General features: G+C 40.1%; 1 protein-coding gene across 4 annotated transcripts in view; it reads left to right on the top strand.

The window, feature by feature from the left end:
* The window catches only part of CDC20B (cell division cycle 20B), a 32,572-nt gene extending 20,485 nt beyond the window's left edge, over window positions 1-12,087 (top strand). For 3 of the 4 annotated variants that reach the window (XM_084504821.1, XM_084504823.1, XM_084504822.1), the window contains 7 exons: window positions 213-323; window positions 1,615-1,811; window positions 2,655-2,749; window positions 5,260-5,488; window positions 6,639-6,764; window positions 7,493-7,610; window positions 11,841-12,087. In XM_084504821.1, the coding sequence (XP_084360947.1) occupies window positions 213-323; window positions 1,615-1,811; window positions 2,655-2,749; window positions 5,260-5,488; window positions 6,639-6,764; window positions 7,493-7,610; window positions 11,841-11,989 (1,025 nt within the window). In that variant the 3' untranslated portion in view covers window positions 11,990-12,087. The remainder of the gene's footprint in view (window positions 1-212; window positions 324-1,614; window positions 1,812-2,654; window positions 2,750-5,259; window positions 5,489-6,638; window positions 6,765-7,492; window positions 7,611-11,840) is intronic. The other variant, XM_084504824.1, reaches the window with a different exon arrangement.
* Window positions 12,088-17,077: the final 4,990 nt, after the last annotated feature.

The raw sequence follows: 17,077 nt of genomic DNA, 5'->3' as shown, positions 1-17,077 counted from the left end.
ATTACATCCATGGAGATTTGAAAGAGTTGTTAAAAGGTAGCTTTCACCTACTTTTGTGTGCAGTGTTTTGGCCTACACAGGATAAATCAAACCCTTCGGGAATGCTGTGGACAATGGACAGTCTAATATAGTCAGTGTGAAAGGCTTAGGCATGAGAAAAACTGGTGGCATTTTGCATTATTGAACTGTGCATGGTGCATCTTCAAATACAGGATGCCAAGAAAGGACACAGAATGAGTTTAGAGCTGTTACCACTGTGAAGTCACCCATGCCATTGGAGCCAGAAGTGAGGCTTCATATTGCTGGTTTGCGCGATGATTACTGTAAGTTACTTTCTTCTATTCAAAGGCTTCTGCAGAGGTTGGGGATACTGATACATGCATCTAGAAAGATGGCAAATATGTGTCCCCTTCAGATCAAATGGAAACTCTCCAAGACTTATGCATAATGTAATTTTTTTTAATAACATTTCACCTTTGAAAACTGCCTGACTCAGGATGTAGAGATGACCGATCAAACCCAAGAATCAGTATCACCGAAATCTCATGCAGCTTTCTTCAGCAATAGGTATCAATACAACTTTAAAGTCAAACCCATATACTTATCCCTGCTTATTAATTAAGCTAAGGACATTTCAGATATCTGCTTTGGATGTCTAGCAGACTGTTTATACAGCAGCAGGTTTATTGAGAAGACTTTGAAATCTCTTGGTTTAGGGAGACATCATTGATGTTGACTATAGTTTAGATGACACATACCTTCTGAACTAAATTCTCACTTACATGTTTGGTGATGTATAGGCAAAAATTAAGCATACACAAGTTACACCTGAACATGCATGGATTTCTGGTCTAAATATATAGCACCAAATATAAAATAATAATAACAATAACAATAACAATGATAATAATAATAATAGAATAAATATAAGCACCAAATATGTGTCTTAACACTTCTGACATTCTAACAACCCTGTATATGAAAGTGTTAAAAAGTGTCCCTGTGCTTTTTTTATTTCAACTTTTAACATGTCCTTACAAATGTTCTTTAGATGTAAATCTGTGAGCAGGACAAAGGTTTATTTGCATGCAGATTGAGGCTGGATTTCTACCTGGATGATTTACACTGATTATGCACAAAGTGTGTCCCAAGATTAAGCATAAATAGTCTTTGGAAATGATTTCGTAATACTTATTTCTGACTGCAGCAACCAGGACTCTAATCAAACAGCTGGCAAACAGCTAGTGATGAAGAACCCTCATTTCTGGTGGCAGAAATTAGAGTGATGTGAGCATCCAAAATGGAGTATGATAGATGCAAAAAAAATGATGAGGAATCTGTCAGTCATGTTCTGCTGTACAAGCGTACCAGCTTGTGGACACTAGCCTGATGAAGACCTTGGCTTGTTAGAAATAATCTCCTTCATTTAGTTCTCATTTGGTGTCTTCATCAAACACTAGCTAGTAATGGTTTCATAGAAACAATGTCCTGAAGTTTTCCCATAGCTATTAAAAAACAAACAAAACAACAACACCTCTCCCCCAAAACCATGTGCCTCTCTCCCATCCCCTACCTACAACCTTCTTGCAGTGATTTTTAGTAGCTTTCTTCTAGATCTGAACATACTGGACTGGAACCTTGAAAATCTCATTGCTGTTGCTGTAGGACCTGCTGCACACATCTTGAATGGAAGAACTCTTCAAGGCATTGAAAGCATTGGTTTGAATTCCTGTTCCAAATACATTTCATCTCTGGCTTGGATAAAAGAAGGAACTTGCCTTGCAGTTGGCACTAGTGATGGAGAAGTGCAAGTACTTAATAATTTACTTTTTTAGTCTTTTATCCATTTCTAGCTAAAATAGCCACAAGACAATATGTATTTTTTTTTTTTTAATTGAAACAAAACAGAAAGATTGGCTGAAATACAGAAAAACCCTTCTGTAGACAATATTTAGCACTTATCCCATATTATCATGCATTTTATTGAATAAGTAGATGCTATCCACTATTATCTACATGGAGCCTCTGAAGCTACTAAAGAGCTGGTGACTGAACTAATGACTCAGCTGTCCAAAGAGTCAGAATTTTTCCAAAAGTAAAAGGAACTCTAAATTATTTTTTTCTCAGCACAGGCTATTCTTTCTTGTACATCTCTTACAAAGAGATCTGTCCAGTAGTGACAGATGCCTTTAGAACTTCAGCTAAAATTCTCTTTATGGATTCACACACTTACATGCAGAATTTGACTTCAGTCTGATTATACCCATACACCTCAGGCTGCTGTTACAGAGCAGTCCTCTTATTGAAAGGTTTTTTTGGACCTTGGCTGAGATGCTAGAAAATATGGGGATCTACCTGCTGCAATTCTGAGTCAGCAGTCTGAAGGTACTGAAGGGCAGTGCATTCAAACATGCACTTCCAAACACTGCCATATAAATAAATAGCTTTAATGTCAGAGATGCACATTCTCTCACAGTAAAATTTGAAAATACTCCTTCTTGTCTTAGTTGTGAAATAAATGAGCTTGAAGTTGTCCGTATGTCAAACTAGAACTGGGCAGTGGTTTACATGCAAATTATGAGAACTATACATTTGTATATATGTATATTTTTCCTCTTAAATTTGTATTTGTTTTGTTTGTTTTGGATTGGCAGCTGTGGGACATTGAAACCAAAAAGAGGTTGAGAAATATGTTTGGTCACCTGTCTGTAGTTGGTGCTCTGAGCTGGAATCATTATATTCTGAGCAGGTGGGTGGTGTAGCATGTTCCCAGAAAGAATCCTGATGCTTTCACTTAGACAAGTGTCAAGCTTTCATTTTAGGTGTTTTTGTTGGCTCTGCTTGTAGGTGATATATCCTGTGACTTAACAGCCTTTGCAGGAATAATATGTAGGTTTCCTTAATGGCAGGATAGAAGCCAAAAGGAATTTATCCCACCTCTTCAGTCTTTTCTTCTCACTCTTCTAGAAAACTGTCAGCACTTGCAGAATCTCACTAGGATGTGGAGACTATGGTTCTAGTTTTGTGAAAAGCCTGAGCTCTAAATGGTGTTGTCTCCAGCGGGTCTGGGCTCCAAAAATCTTAGCCTACTCAATGCAAGGGAGAGGGCCTGTATCTTAGGCTCCATTGATATCATGGCAGCACCCGTCTTTTTAGCTACATAGCAACACGGAAACAATAGCAAAGGTTGACTAACTTTGTTGTTAACCTCAAGAAAGTATCTCTTGATAAGAACGCTAGAGGTAGTTTTATTTTGATTTCATATGATGCTGTGGCTTTTGGTTCTATTGGGTGTGGTAGATGGAGTGAGGTACAAGGATACCAGATAATCAAGCAGATAATAAAGTGCTGTGGCTCTTGCAGAAGTAGGTACTGTGGTGGGCTAAGCTACAAGGGTGTAGCTTCAACACCTGCCAGTGCCAAGTGGCATAACCTTGTAACAGTAATGAATAGTTTCAGTGTGCATTTCAGCTTGGCCAAAGGAGTGAAAACAACAGACGCATTACAAATCTCTCTGAGTAGAAAATGAGTATAAAATTCAACATGGATCTGTGAACTACAGTTATTGTTTATAGTCTAGGTTCAGATAACAGATTTCTCTTTTTTTAAGTCTGAATCTAACCATATCATTACTGCACAGTTAAAATAATCCATATAATAAATTAAAAAAAAAATAAAAAAGGCATGGAATTAGTATTCATTATAACTAAAATAAAAGCACAATTCTTACAGAAAACTTCAATATCAACAGTTGATACTTTGGGATTGCACACTAATTCCTGTGGTTAAAAATTGCATCCTCAAAATAATGAACCTCTAAACAAATTTCAGTATTACAAATTAACTTGTCCCAAATTTTTATTAGCTTCTATTTGTCTTTAGCAAAACAGATACTATCTTCTTTGTCAAAAGCAAATAATTCTGATTTTTTATTATACCAAATCAAAAACTTTATTTTCAAACAGGATTCTTGGGAGCCAAGCTCCTTCCCACTCCTGCCACTACAATCACTGAAAACCTTAATTTGGCCATTCAATTCATCTCTTTTGGTTAGAATTAATGCTTATTATTTAGGAGGAAAAATCTATACAAAGCTTCAGGAGAGAAATGATCATGCCTTTGCATATAATGCATATACTGCCATGTATATTTACAGATATTTTCCATAAAGATGTGCTTAATATTCACTAGTGCACTGCTTGGTTGAAATCTTTCAGGCTTTTGTAGACTTGAAGAGCGTGGCAGGTAGGTAGTCCAAGCACAATAGAGTGGCATTCAGTCACTTTGTGCATTTTTAGAGCTTCCAAATCACTCTACTTGCATCTGAGAAATCTTTAAGAGTCGGTACGGGAAGGTTTCCAGTCGTTATTGCCTGAAATGGATCTGTTGCAGTAATGTCAGATACATGTTTCTTGGATACCCAGAAAGTAGGTATTGAATTTGCTGATTTTTTCAGTGTCATCAGAACAGGAAATGTTAATTTCCAGCAGGAGGTTTTGGTATATGTTTAATGTAGGTAATATCCTTAGAAAGGCAGTGACCACTGATGAGTAAAACCCACATCCAGGAGATAAACTGTAACAGTAGCTGTGCTTCCAGACAGGGCATTTCTTCCTTCCTTTGGTAGACTGACTCTTCTGGCCATGGTACCCGTGGGAGAGCACAGCCTGAGGGAGTGGACCCTCAGGAAAGATAAAACCATGCACCCATTTTCTAACAGGTAACTAGTGCAGCAGTGTCAGACAAAGAGGGGAAATATGCTGTGACAGGTAGAGGTGACTGGTGCAGACTTTCATTCAACCTGGAAAAGGGAAAGAGAAAGGGGCCAAGAGGGGGGACAGGACAGAAGAGCACAGTGACTCCTAAGCCTTTTCCTAGGCCAGTGCAGTTTTACACTGCCTCTTTGTTAGGCGTGGAGTCGCATCCAGCCTTGGCAAAATTCATGTTGCAAAAATACTTCTTTTGAAGAATGGAAAGAGTTTACATTGAGTGGTTAACTGTTGAACAAGCAGGCATACATTGCAATATGGATTCAGGCAAATGAAAACCATGATGAAGAGCAGGTATTTTGCCTGGCTGGTTCCGAGCAGCCGCTTTGTTGCTTTCTGTTGTGAGCCACCCCTGACAAAGTACTGTTGTACTGCATGCATGCTTTGCTCTGATGTGGTTTGCTTCTGAAACCACTGAAGAAACATGAATATGATGAGGTAGATTGCTGTTGTTAACATCAAATGTAAGCTGTCTTTTTCTCATTTACAGTGGTTCACGACTAGGATCTATTCATCATCATGATGTTCGTGTTGCTCAGCACCACATTGGGACTCTTTGCCAAAACAAACAAAGCATTTGCAGCCTGAAATGGTCGCTAACCGACCAGCTGCTCGCAAGTGGATCTAATGATGGTACGTTGAATATCTGGCCTAGTGACCCTGGTGTGAAAGTGCAGTCACAGCCATTGAAGACCATACCTCACTCTTCAGCAGTTAAGGTATATGGTGGAGGAACATCTTCTTTTTTGTATTTGATCTCATGAAATTATGTTGTTGATGTAAACAGTTACGGATTTTTTCAGATTATTTCAGTTTCTTTGGATTTCTGTTGGCTTCTTCTCCTGACTCCAATGCAGTTAATTTTCAGACCAGTTCTCATGCAGATAAGTTTGATAGTGCTTTGACTGATTAGGAAATGTTACCAAATCAGTAGGCCTTTGTAAATACTATATCAAATAGCAATGAAACCTACAGCCTGCTCCCCTCTTTCTCTATCCTGCGCAGAAAACTTCAGTGGCACAATACTTAAAATTTACCAAACAAGACCTTTCAATAATAGGAGTTCTGGAAAAGTCTCTCAGAACTTCCTTCTGCTGAAGTTATTTTAAATGTGAGGTTTCTTTTGACATCCTGATCATATTCTCATTTCAGGGTATGATTGCTGGTAACAAAGGATCTGAACTGAGAAACTGGAAACGGGACAATTTAGATTCTCCGACTTTATAAAGTCCCAATCTGTGAGGGAGACAGGACAGGTATCAGCAGTAAGGGGGAGTCTAGCATTTATGAACTGTTAATCCTCCCAGAAAATTCTGTGTCTGGCTTGAAGCACTGATGTTAAAGGGTTAGAGAAGGTTATTGAAATAGGTAGAAATCAGTTCTTAGTAGCTTTTCTTCAGGTAGAGACTTGGCCTTAGGCATATTGAGGAAATAACTCAGAAGAGGCCATCTTTCTTTTAAGTCCTCTAAGCCATGTTGCTGAAGCTTCTGTGATGGCTTTTTCAGACAGTAAGTCAGACTGTATTCTGCTGGCTTCTTCTGGTACTTCTGTGACTTGTGAAGGGGAAGCAGAGAAGCTAGAGTGTAATGGGCTTGTGTGATGGAGTGGGTGCTAATGTGAAGCAATGTCAAAGGAAGGAGTTCTTGGAGGTTTGGGATCCTACATTCTGCGTGTATATGGAAGGAGGAGAATGATATAGGGTGGAAAAAAAAAGAAAAGATACATTCTGGGTGCTTGTTGCAGTTCATTTTTCCAGTTAGGCTTTTAAGCAAAATCTATTCTCTGTTTTTTGAGCTAACCTCCTAGTCTGTTCTGGCATATGTTTTCTTTTCCTTTTTTTTTTTTTTTTTTTTTTTTTTTCTTCTCAGGCTATGAACTGGTGTCCTTGGCAGTCCAAAGTCCTTGCTACAGGGGGTGGAATGAAAGATGGGATTTTGCGTGTCTGGGACATAAACCGTGAGAAAATCATCCAAAGTGCAGCTACAGATTCTCAGGTGAAATGCTGAAATGTCTGCATGCTTAGGCTATGCTCTTCTTGTATAGCTGTGCTCATTTGGCAAACTCCCACTGACTTTGAGGGTGGTTCTGCGGACAGAGGAACAGCAGGATTTTCTCTGGATCTGCTTCTTGTAGCATTGTGCTACATTCAGCACTGCAGTGTATGGCTGGACTCAGAAGCAGTTTGTTGTTTTTAATTCACCACTTCTGTCTCCACACAGAAGTGCTTGAAGAGGAGGTGGTCTCACAGCCAGACACTTTTTATCTTCTTTTCCGTAGTGACAATGATGGTTTTGGCCAAAACTCTTATGAGGAGAGAACATTGAGTGGGAAGGAAACATCCCAGAGTGCTGGTGTAGGGAGAAGTCTAAGAGTCAGAGGGCAAACATCAGTCTCTGGAGTTTGCATATTAGGAGACAGAAGAACAGATTGTCGGCTGGAATAAAGCAGCATAACTGTTGATATTCCTGGAGCTATGACAACTTAGCTGAAGATGTGTTTAAAGGGCTTTGGTTTTATACTGATAGGCTATTACCACATTTAGACAATAAAACAGCTGTGCTTTCAAGTATTGCAAGAAATAGAAAGATCCTTCTAAATAAGTAAATATTCTGTTGGGGCTACTTCTCAGCTTGTTTAAATACTGTAGAAAACATTTCAGATCTACTGGATGGTGTATATGAAGCCTTTCTGAAAACTAAAACATTATTTTACATTGCAATAGATTTGTTCCTTGCTCTGGTTACCCAAAACCAGTGAACTGATGACTGGACAAGGCCTTCCTGGAAATCAGATGAAAATGTGGGAGTATCCCATGCTTGTCAATTCATTGGAACTCTATGGCAAGTATTTCAGTTAATAGTTTTAACTATTTCAATTAGCTATCTTCCTGTCTAATCAACATGTTTTCACAAATGCAAACCTTATATTTTTAAGTAAAATAAAGTTAAAAAGAGCAGTCGCCCACACTTCCTGTCACTACCTACGTGCATACATTCATTCACAGAATCCAGATGTATGGAATTGTAAAGGTTGACTTATTAAGATAACGGTGTAAGTTGCTTCTGTAAAATTCCTTGGTTTTAATGATGGGGTTCTCTTATCGTTTCTAAGGCCACCTGTTGTGGTTTAACTCAGCCGGCAGCTAAACACCACACAGCCGTTCGCTCACCCTCCCCCCTCCCTCTCTGGGATGGGGGAGAGAAATGGAAAAGTGAAGCCTGTGGGTTGAGATAAAGACAGTTTATTAAGACAGAAAAATATAATAATAATTATAAAAATAATGATGATAATAGTACTACTACTACTAATGTGTATGAAACAAGTGATGCACAATGCAATTGCTCACCACCCGCTGACCAATGCCCAGCCTAACCCCGAGCAGTCTGGCTCCCCTCACCCCAGCTAGCCCCCCCTATATGTTGTTCAGCATGACCCCAAATGGTACGGAATACCCCTTTGGCCAGTTTGGGTCACCTGTCCTGGCTCTGTCCCCTCCCAGCTCTTGCTGCACCCCCAGCCTGCCTGCTGGCAGGACAGAGTGAGAAGCTTGGTGTAAGCAGTGCTCTGCAACAATTAAAACATCAGCGTGTTATCAGCACTCTTCTCATCCTAAGCCAAAACATAGCACCCCACCAGCTACTAGGAGGAAAATTAACTCTGTCCTAACTGAAACCAGGACACCACCCCAGGTGCAGGATGTTGGGGGTGTCTTCACCCTAAGGTTTTCTGGGCCTGGACTGAGTGTTTTTGCCAGTATATTGTAGGCTGATGGCCTTCTAGATAAAACAAACCAGAAGTGGGATTTCTGGTTTACAGCTGGTCATGCCGGGATACTGAACCAGCTTCCAAATGAAGTTTGAAATAAATCTCTATGTCTGAGTTTTAGTTAATGATTTTAGCTGTGAAGCAATGTAATGCAGCATGTTTCCCTTGTGCCACGCTGACATGCAGTGGAGTTCCCTTACAACTCTGTATTGGTCCATGAAGCTGCAGAGCTACATATCACAGTTGTTTTTTGACACTAAGCCTTTTTTGTTGCTGGTGCTTGCTGTCAGTCAGATGCATTGTGTTTTATTTGTTCCAGTGTTAGCTGAAGTGATCCAGTAGATAACCTGAAGTTAAAAGGAAAGCACAAATTTGCACATGGCTGCATTTTCTCAAGTATGGTTGGTTTTCACACTCACCGACAAGATATAACAAATGAAGCTTTGCATTTTTAACCTGACAGACATAGTTGATATTTACAAATGCTTTTTATACCCTATTATTACATTTGAGGGCATTTATTAAATTTCTGATGTGTGCTATACTGGCATGCTGTCCTTGGAACCAGCGACCTGACTTCAGTACTAGACTATAAGGGGAAATCAAAGAATAGTCAAAACAAAGACAAAAGGAAGAGAGGTCAGCAAAGACATTTGTTTATCTGGTTACAGGTTATCCTTGTGTTGTGCTGCTTATCTGTGCTGCTTTTTCTTATCCCTACTAATTTGTGGGATATTTATGTCTCTTTCAATTGCATATAATTTGCAGATAATTAATTTGCAGATAATTTCAAATAATTTGTAATAATTAATTGCAGATAATTGCATGTGATATTCTAAGAAATAATATGGAAAGTGACATGATCATTAGTCTTAACTGCTGCATTAAGGTTTCTCAATTCTTGAGTGTAGTTTTTCTTGAATGTAGTTTTTCAAATAAAACCTAGATCTACCTTTGAGAACAGTGTATGGTGTAAAACGTTTACCATATAAGTAAAAGATGTTGCTAACTTCTTGATGCTGGAGGGTTAGTTATCAGCCTGTTTCTGATTCAGTTTACTTCACCTGCAAAAGAAAATAATTTTATTTTAAAATAATTTTATTGAATAAAAAGACCAGATTGCTCTTACACAGATATATTTCTGCTTATGAAGACTTACTAACTTATTGTAAGCAAGTGAATGCTTGAAACAATTTAAAATGTATCAAAATATGTTCAGAAAAAAACACTGTAATGGATGATTATGACATGGTTCAAAATCAGCCTCAAACACTCTTCAACACGTGAGTCTTACACCCAAAGAAATTAATAGATAAATTGTAACTGAATTTCATTGTTGAATCCTGCCAAATTCTGAAAATCCTGAAAGTACTCAGGTGAAGCATCAAAAACTACTGCTGAGTACTTTAGTACTTCCTATTGCTGAACATATTCAGAACAGAATAACGAGTGAAAGATAGTAACCTTCTTGTTGCAGAGCCCATCTCTGATATGCTTCTGATAGAACTATTAGAGTTTCTAGTTTCACTAGAAAAAAAATGCATTTTGGATATAAATGTCCTCCCTCAGAGCAGTTCTTTTAGATCAAAGAAAACACATAAGGAACCAAAACATGTAATTGCTGTGAAAAGTACCTGGATGTGATCTTGAAACATAAAACCCCAGCCTTCTCTACTCAGAAAATATGGAAATGAATAATTTCAACTTTTCTGATTTCTTCTGATCCTTCTTCTCTTCTTTTTGACTGAAACTAGTAATTAGTTTTCAGTCAGTATTGTGAATAGTTTTGGATGCTTACAAAGGCCACATCTGCAACTGCTCCTTCAGAATTGCTACAGACACTGAATGGAGACAGTGAAAGGAAATTTCTGGCTTGCAAACTCCTGGTCCTTGATATTGACAAAGATTGTGTACTCTTCAATATCTTAAGAAGGAGCAAAGCCTCAAAAAATATCTGCTGGAATAATTTAGTAGTGGTATTGAAACTCTGATTACAAAGTTTAGGTGGGACACATATTTCTCAGCACTAGGACAGCAGAAACTTCCTTTCAGTCAAAAAGCCATTGCAGCAGCTTCACAAAGTTAGGGCAGACTGGCCATCTACAACACTCCTGTGGATCTTCATCAGGTACCATTGTGGTAAGTTCCACAGTGTCAGAGGGCCTTACAGGTCTTCACATGCTTATCCTCATAATATCATTCTGAGGATTAATATTATTTCCCCATTGTGTTCATGGAGAATGTGGGTACGAAGATCATCTATATTCCTTCAAGTTGTTCACCCAGGACTTTCTTCACACCTTCACACTTCTTTTTAGGATGTGGTTCATCTTGTCTGTTTTAGGTGAGAGACACTATGTCTCAAAAGTGTCTTTTTTTTTTTTTTTCCCCTGTGGAGGATGACCTCAACTATATGACCATCAGTAACTCATCAACCCAAAGAAGCCAATAAGTAAAATTGGAAAGCTTCTGATTCGTTATGCCCCTTTGTGCCTAAAACCTTAGCACTAGCATTGCGTAAGATCACACAAAGGCTTATGGCAGAGTAATGAGGTAAATACAGGTCTCAGTAGTCTCAGTTTAATACCAAACAGTTTTTCTTTCTTTGTTTCTAAAGTCAGTTACTTCTACCGAGGGAGACGCTTGTATAACCTTATTAATAACCATTATATATGGTTATTATTATATATATGTATAACCATTAACCTTGTTAATGCCTTTTGTACATTATTTGTGCTGCCAGGCTGGGATAGCTTCTGGCTTTCAGTATCTAGCTGCCAAAGTTTAATACAACTGCAGACAAACTCAGATGTGCTCAATTTCAATAAATTATTCATTGGGATCACTGTTAAAAAATCCTTTTAACAGTAATAACGTAGCAGCTGGAAACACTATCTCATGATTGTTGGATCAGCTGCAAACTGTCTGCAAGGCATGTGCAGCCAGATGGGAAAGCTCAGGAGTGAGAGACATTACCAAACACAGATGAGACTGATGTTGTAAATGCAGTGGAGAATCATGAGTTCAGGTTTAATGTTTTTCTTTGACAGAAATTACTTTGCAATGCAATGCAATACTGGCAGTTAAAGCTTGGTCCCTAAAAAGAAAATACCGCCTTCAGTTCTTTCTTAATGTGAAAGTACTCTATAAAAAAGGCTATCTTTACACATCCTGTGAAGCACATCAACCCGATGCAGTAAAAGCAGCACAACCTCTGCTGTGGATGGGTGTGATAAAAGTGATAGACATTCTCTCTGTAAAACTGTGCTATATCTTGCATTTTTTGTACATATTTTGTCTTCCAGGTCATAAAGGGAGAGTCCTGCATATAGCCCTGAGCCCAGACCAGAGCAGGCTCTTTTCAGTTGCGGCTGATGGGATAGCTTGTCTGTGGAAATGCCACGAGTCTGGGAAGAGCAAGCACAACAGCAAGTTTTTTTATAATGGTTATTAGAGCTCATTCCTGTGACTTCTTTTCCTTGAAAGCAAATGATTAAATGTATTTCATCCATTCAATAAAATTCAAAATATGTGTGTTCCTTCCAATTGAAACATGGCAAAAGATAGTATCTTTTTTTTTTTCTTTTTTCCAAGAGTAAAGCAATTTTTTGCTTTTATCCATCATATGAAATGTTAGTAGCTTGTCTTTCTTAGCCTAGAGGAAAAATATTCTAACTCTGAAGAATAACATCATATTTATTTTCATTAAACTAGCAAGCATGGATGGAATCCACCATTTGTCAAGTGCCAACATAAAGTCTTAGGTCCTGCCTTTAGCTATAACTCTTGTAAGTTATTTTACATGATTTTAATGTCTCTGCATGCCAGGCTATGTAAATTGGCTTGCATCATTCAAGGGCTGGGATCAGCAGATACCAGTCCAGGGGACTGGATTGTTCCATATATCACATAGATCATGGTACAAAATCTGTCTAAATATTTCTAGAGATCTTGGCTAAATATATGACTCTAACTAAAAAGAAACATTTTCTTTGGAATTCTTTATTGTTTTCATAGTGCTAATGATAACTAACTTTACTAGAAATACTGTCTGTATTGGATTTTGAATTGTTTCCTTTTACCCACCTACTGTGTCTGATGGATGTTTGAAAATATAAATAACTGCATAATAATTATATTAATATGCATAATGTTGTAATCAACTGGCTAACAAGCCAGCTGGGCATTGCCAAAGAAGTATTCTGTTTGGATCAAACACAGCACTTAGTTCATTGATCCCTTAAGGGTACCAGTTTAATTCTGGGTGTCAGAAAACCTGGCAGCTGCTACTCTTGTATGAATTTTATTTAATGCTCACAAGAACCAGACCTTTTGGACTTTTATTTGTCTGCATAAGACCTGTACACTGTCAACAGCTAAGTAAGGATGTCAGGATTGGTCTTCATTGCTATTCAGGTGCAGCTCAGTAGTGCTATTGAAAGCATGTTCTAACCACAGATGTCTTTTGAGCTTTGATTTCATTATTGGGAATGAAGAGAAGCAGGGGACAAAGACATAAAAATTCACTCTTAGTTTTGTATATTAAAAACCCTTTGAGCTCAGAAACCCATACTGCTTTCACCCCCTTCCCCTCACCCCCCAGTGTTAAATATGTTTTGAGTATTTCTTGTAGATGAACTGGGAGAAAACGGAAGATGCAGTGTCAGTCAATGGAAAATTAAGCAGTGACAAAAAGCTTGAGAAGAGACAGGCAACGTTAAAGGGGCATAAGCATCACTGGAAATGAATGTGAAACTGTCATGTCTTTAGTTCTCATCATTCTTAAAACCTCATCTGCTGTTCATAAGTCACGTGGTCACTAACTTTAGGTCTGGAAGGTTGAGACCACTCATCTTTTTTGCCTAAGAAGTTGCTAATTTACAGTACATCTGCCACCAAGTTACTGGTTTCCGTGGTCATCTCGCTTGGTCTTCAGAACAGGCTCGAAAATGGGAACATTGATTATCAATTTAGAAATGACTATGAAGATGTCTAAGAATGGGAAATAACTTATACTGTGCCTGTCTTCTAATATGAGCATGTTTCCTGCAGCTGATTTTATCAAACGTTTAGAATATGAATTAAATATTCAAAACACCATTTTTTTTTAAGGTTAAAAGTAATTTTTTTTTTTTTACATTTATGATTGGGGAAAAAAAAAAAAAGCAGTGACATTCAGTTCTTTACTCATATATTTCTGGGATGCCCTCAGAAATTCTTTCCTTCCTATGATGGTACATGAATGATATTGGTTTGCCAAACAAAAGAAAGAGGATGGAGTTGTGGTGGAGAAGGAGCTAGTTAATACTCAAGCATATTTTACTGGATGCTCATCTGTCAAAATAAAAAAAAACTACCTTACTTTCAGACTTAGAAGTGCTCAGTACTTAGTTAATTGTCCTTGTTCATTAATGAGTTGTAAAGCTGTGTTGGCCCTGGACGTATTTTAACACAATACCTAAAAGTGGGAGAAGTCACCGATTTCTCTAGAACTAGCCAGTAAACAAATATCTGAAACTGTGTGTGTGCATGCGCACTGTAGCTCTGTTTTATGACCCTGCCTAAGAAAGCATTTAAACATGTATTTAAACTCGAGACTGTGACTAACTGGGGGATTGGTCTAGATGATCTTTCAAGGTCCCTTCCAATCCCTAACATTCTGTGATTCTGTAATCTGAGACAAATTAAACATATACTGAGGTGCCTTTTCTGGATATGCTTCTTTTCTAAATGGGCTCCTCTACTGTCAGTTCCTTTCACATGGCCAATATCTATCTTGCTGTAATAGAAATTTGAGGACTTGAGTGGGTAGCATGCTTCTGCTTCACTAAACTTTTAGTTTGTTTCTGAATACTTACAGGCATAGAGCACACAGTTGGTAGATCAATGTTCATGCATGGCTGCCTCATTCTGAGATCTTAACATCTGAAATCAGGCAAAATGTGAAACCTTGACTTCTTCCCTGTAAAATGTGGTATATTTTTAGCTCATTGCTGTTTAGGTGTGTAGCCTGTGGTTCACAGAAGCACAGCATCCCAGAAGGGCTGAAGCTGACAGGGACCTTTGGGTCCATCTGGCCCAGCCCCTGCTCCAGCAGGGACACCCAGAGCAGGCTGCCCAGGACCACGTCCAGGTGGCTTTTGGAGATCTCCAAGGAGGAGATCCCTCATGCACACAGTGAGGAAGTGCAAGTTCCTGATGTTTGGATGGAAACAGGTTTGTGCACACTGTCTCATCTGGTCACTAAACACTGCTGGGAAGAGCCTGACTCCGTCCTCTTTACACCCCCATCCCCCTTCAGGTATTTATACATACTGAGATCCCCCCGCTGTGCCTCCTCATCTCCAGGCTGCACAGTCCCAGCTCTCTCAGCCTCTCTTCATAGGCTCATCCTCTCTCATCATCTTGGTGGCCCTGCACTGAGCCCTCTCCAGTGTGTCCACATCTTTGGACACAGTGCTGTAGGTGGCCTCACCAGTGCTGAGTAGCGTGGAGCGATCTCCTCCCTTGACCTGCTGGCGCAACTTTGCCTCCTGCAGCCAAGAACAAGACCATTAGCTTTCTGATCAGGACGGGCATGTGGCTGACTCATGTTTAGACCCAGACTGAGGCAGAGATCAGTGCAAGGTGCTGCCCCTGGGTTGGGGCAATCCCAGACACAAGCACAGACTGGGAGAAGAACCCAGTGAGAGCAGCCCTGCAGAGAAGGACTTGGGGGCTCTGGTGGACAAAAAGCTCGACACGAGCCAGCAGTGTGTGCCTGCAGCCCAGAGGTCCAACTGCGTCCTGGGCTGTGCCAACAGAGGGGTGGGCAGCAGGTGGAGGGAGGGGATTGTGCCCCTCTGCTCTGCCCTTGTGAGGCCCCACCTGGAGTGCTGCATCCTGGGCTGGGGCCCCCAGCACAAGAAGGATGTTGATCTGCTAGAACGGGTCTAGGGGAGGGCCACAGAGATGATCAGAGGGCTGGAGCACCTCTCCAGTGAAGACAGGCTGAGAGAGCTGGGGATGTTCAGCCTGGAGAAGAGAAGGCTCTGGGGTGACCTCACTGCAGCCTTTCAGTACTTGAAGGGGGCTTATAAAAAGAAGGAGAGTGACTCTTTTCCCAATCAGATAATGATAGGATGAGGGGGAATGGTTTTAAACTAAAAGAGGGGGAATTTAGATTAGAGGTTAGAATGGTGAAGAAGGAATTGGGAGGAGCCCTGATGAGAAGGACATGGTAGTTCTGGTGGATGAAAAGCTCAACATGAGCCAGCAGTGTGTGCTTGCAGCCCAGAAGCCAACTGCATCCTGGGCTGCATCAAAAGCACTGTGCCCAGCAGGGTGAGGAATCAGAGAATGCCAGAATATCCCGACTTGGAAGGAATCCACAAGTATCATCGAGTCCAATCCCTAGGTCCACACAGGTCTACTCAAAAATTCAGATCATAGGGCTAAGAGCACAGTCCAAACACTTCCTAAACTCCAACAGGCTTGGTGCTGTGATAATGTCCCTGGGGAGCCTGTTCCAGTGCGCGACAACCCTCTCAGTGAAGAACCTCTTCCTGATACCCAGCCCGACCCTCCCCTGTCACAGCTTGACTCCATTCCCTCGGGTCCTATCGCTGGTCACTGAGGAGAACAGATCGGCGCCTGCCCCTCCACTGCCCCCTGTGAGGAAGCTGTAGGCCGCAGTGAGGTCTCCCCTCAGCCTCTTTTCGAGGCTCAGCAGGCCAAATGACCTCAGCTGCTCCTCATACATCTTCCCCTCAAGGCCCTTCACCATCTTCATAGCCCTTCTCTGGACACAATGAATGTGAATGTGGAGGTTGGAACTAGGTGACCTTTAAGGTCCCTTCTAACCTGTGACATTTTGTGAAATTCTATGAAAATTCTATGATTCTTCCCCTCTGCTCTGTTCTCCTGAGACCCCACCTGGAGTCCTGCATCCAGGTCTAGGGCCCCCAACAAAAGGACATGGAACTGTTGGAGTGAGTCCAGAGCAGACGGGCCGAGGGAGTTCGGGTTGTTCAGCCTGGAGAAGGGAAGGCTCCAGGGAGACCTAGTAGTGGCCTTCCAGTACCTAAAGGGGGGTCTATTCCACTTTCTTTTAGCTAATGCCTATTTCCAATGAAACAAACTTGAAAGCAACGCAAAATAAAATCCATTTTTATGGTGTTCATGGTATTGTAAAAACCCAAGATTGTCCCCAAGAGATGGGGAGAAACATTTTTCACAGTAGGTCTGTTTGATTTTTGACAAGAGGTTGCTGAAGCACTCAGAAATTTCACTGCATGTCTGTCAATGGCAGTAGTGAAACCACAAAAGTAAGATTCTTTTCTTTTAAATGTTACAAACAGTGCTTTATCATATCAATACTCCAGCTGAGATACCTTCTGCCATTGAAGGAAACGACAAAGAGAAGATGGCTTTTCAGCTATTTTTTTTTTTCTTTTAGTATAACTTTGCTGACCTTGTTTCATTCTTTGAACATAGTGCACATCCAAAACATTATGGGCACAGAATATCTGTACTGCAACAGACACTGTGCTCCACATAAATG

The sequence above is a fragment of the Aythya ferina genome (assembly GCF_964211825.1).
Source record: "Aythya ferina genome assembly, chromosome: Z".
Classification (NCBI taxonomy): domain Eukaryota; kingdom Metazoa; phylum Chordata; class Aves; order Anseriformes; family Anatidae; genus Aythya; species Aythya ferina.
This window is presented reverse-complemented; position numbering and strand designations above follow the sequence as displayed.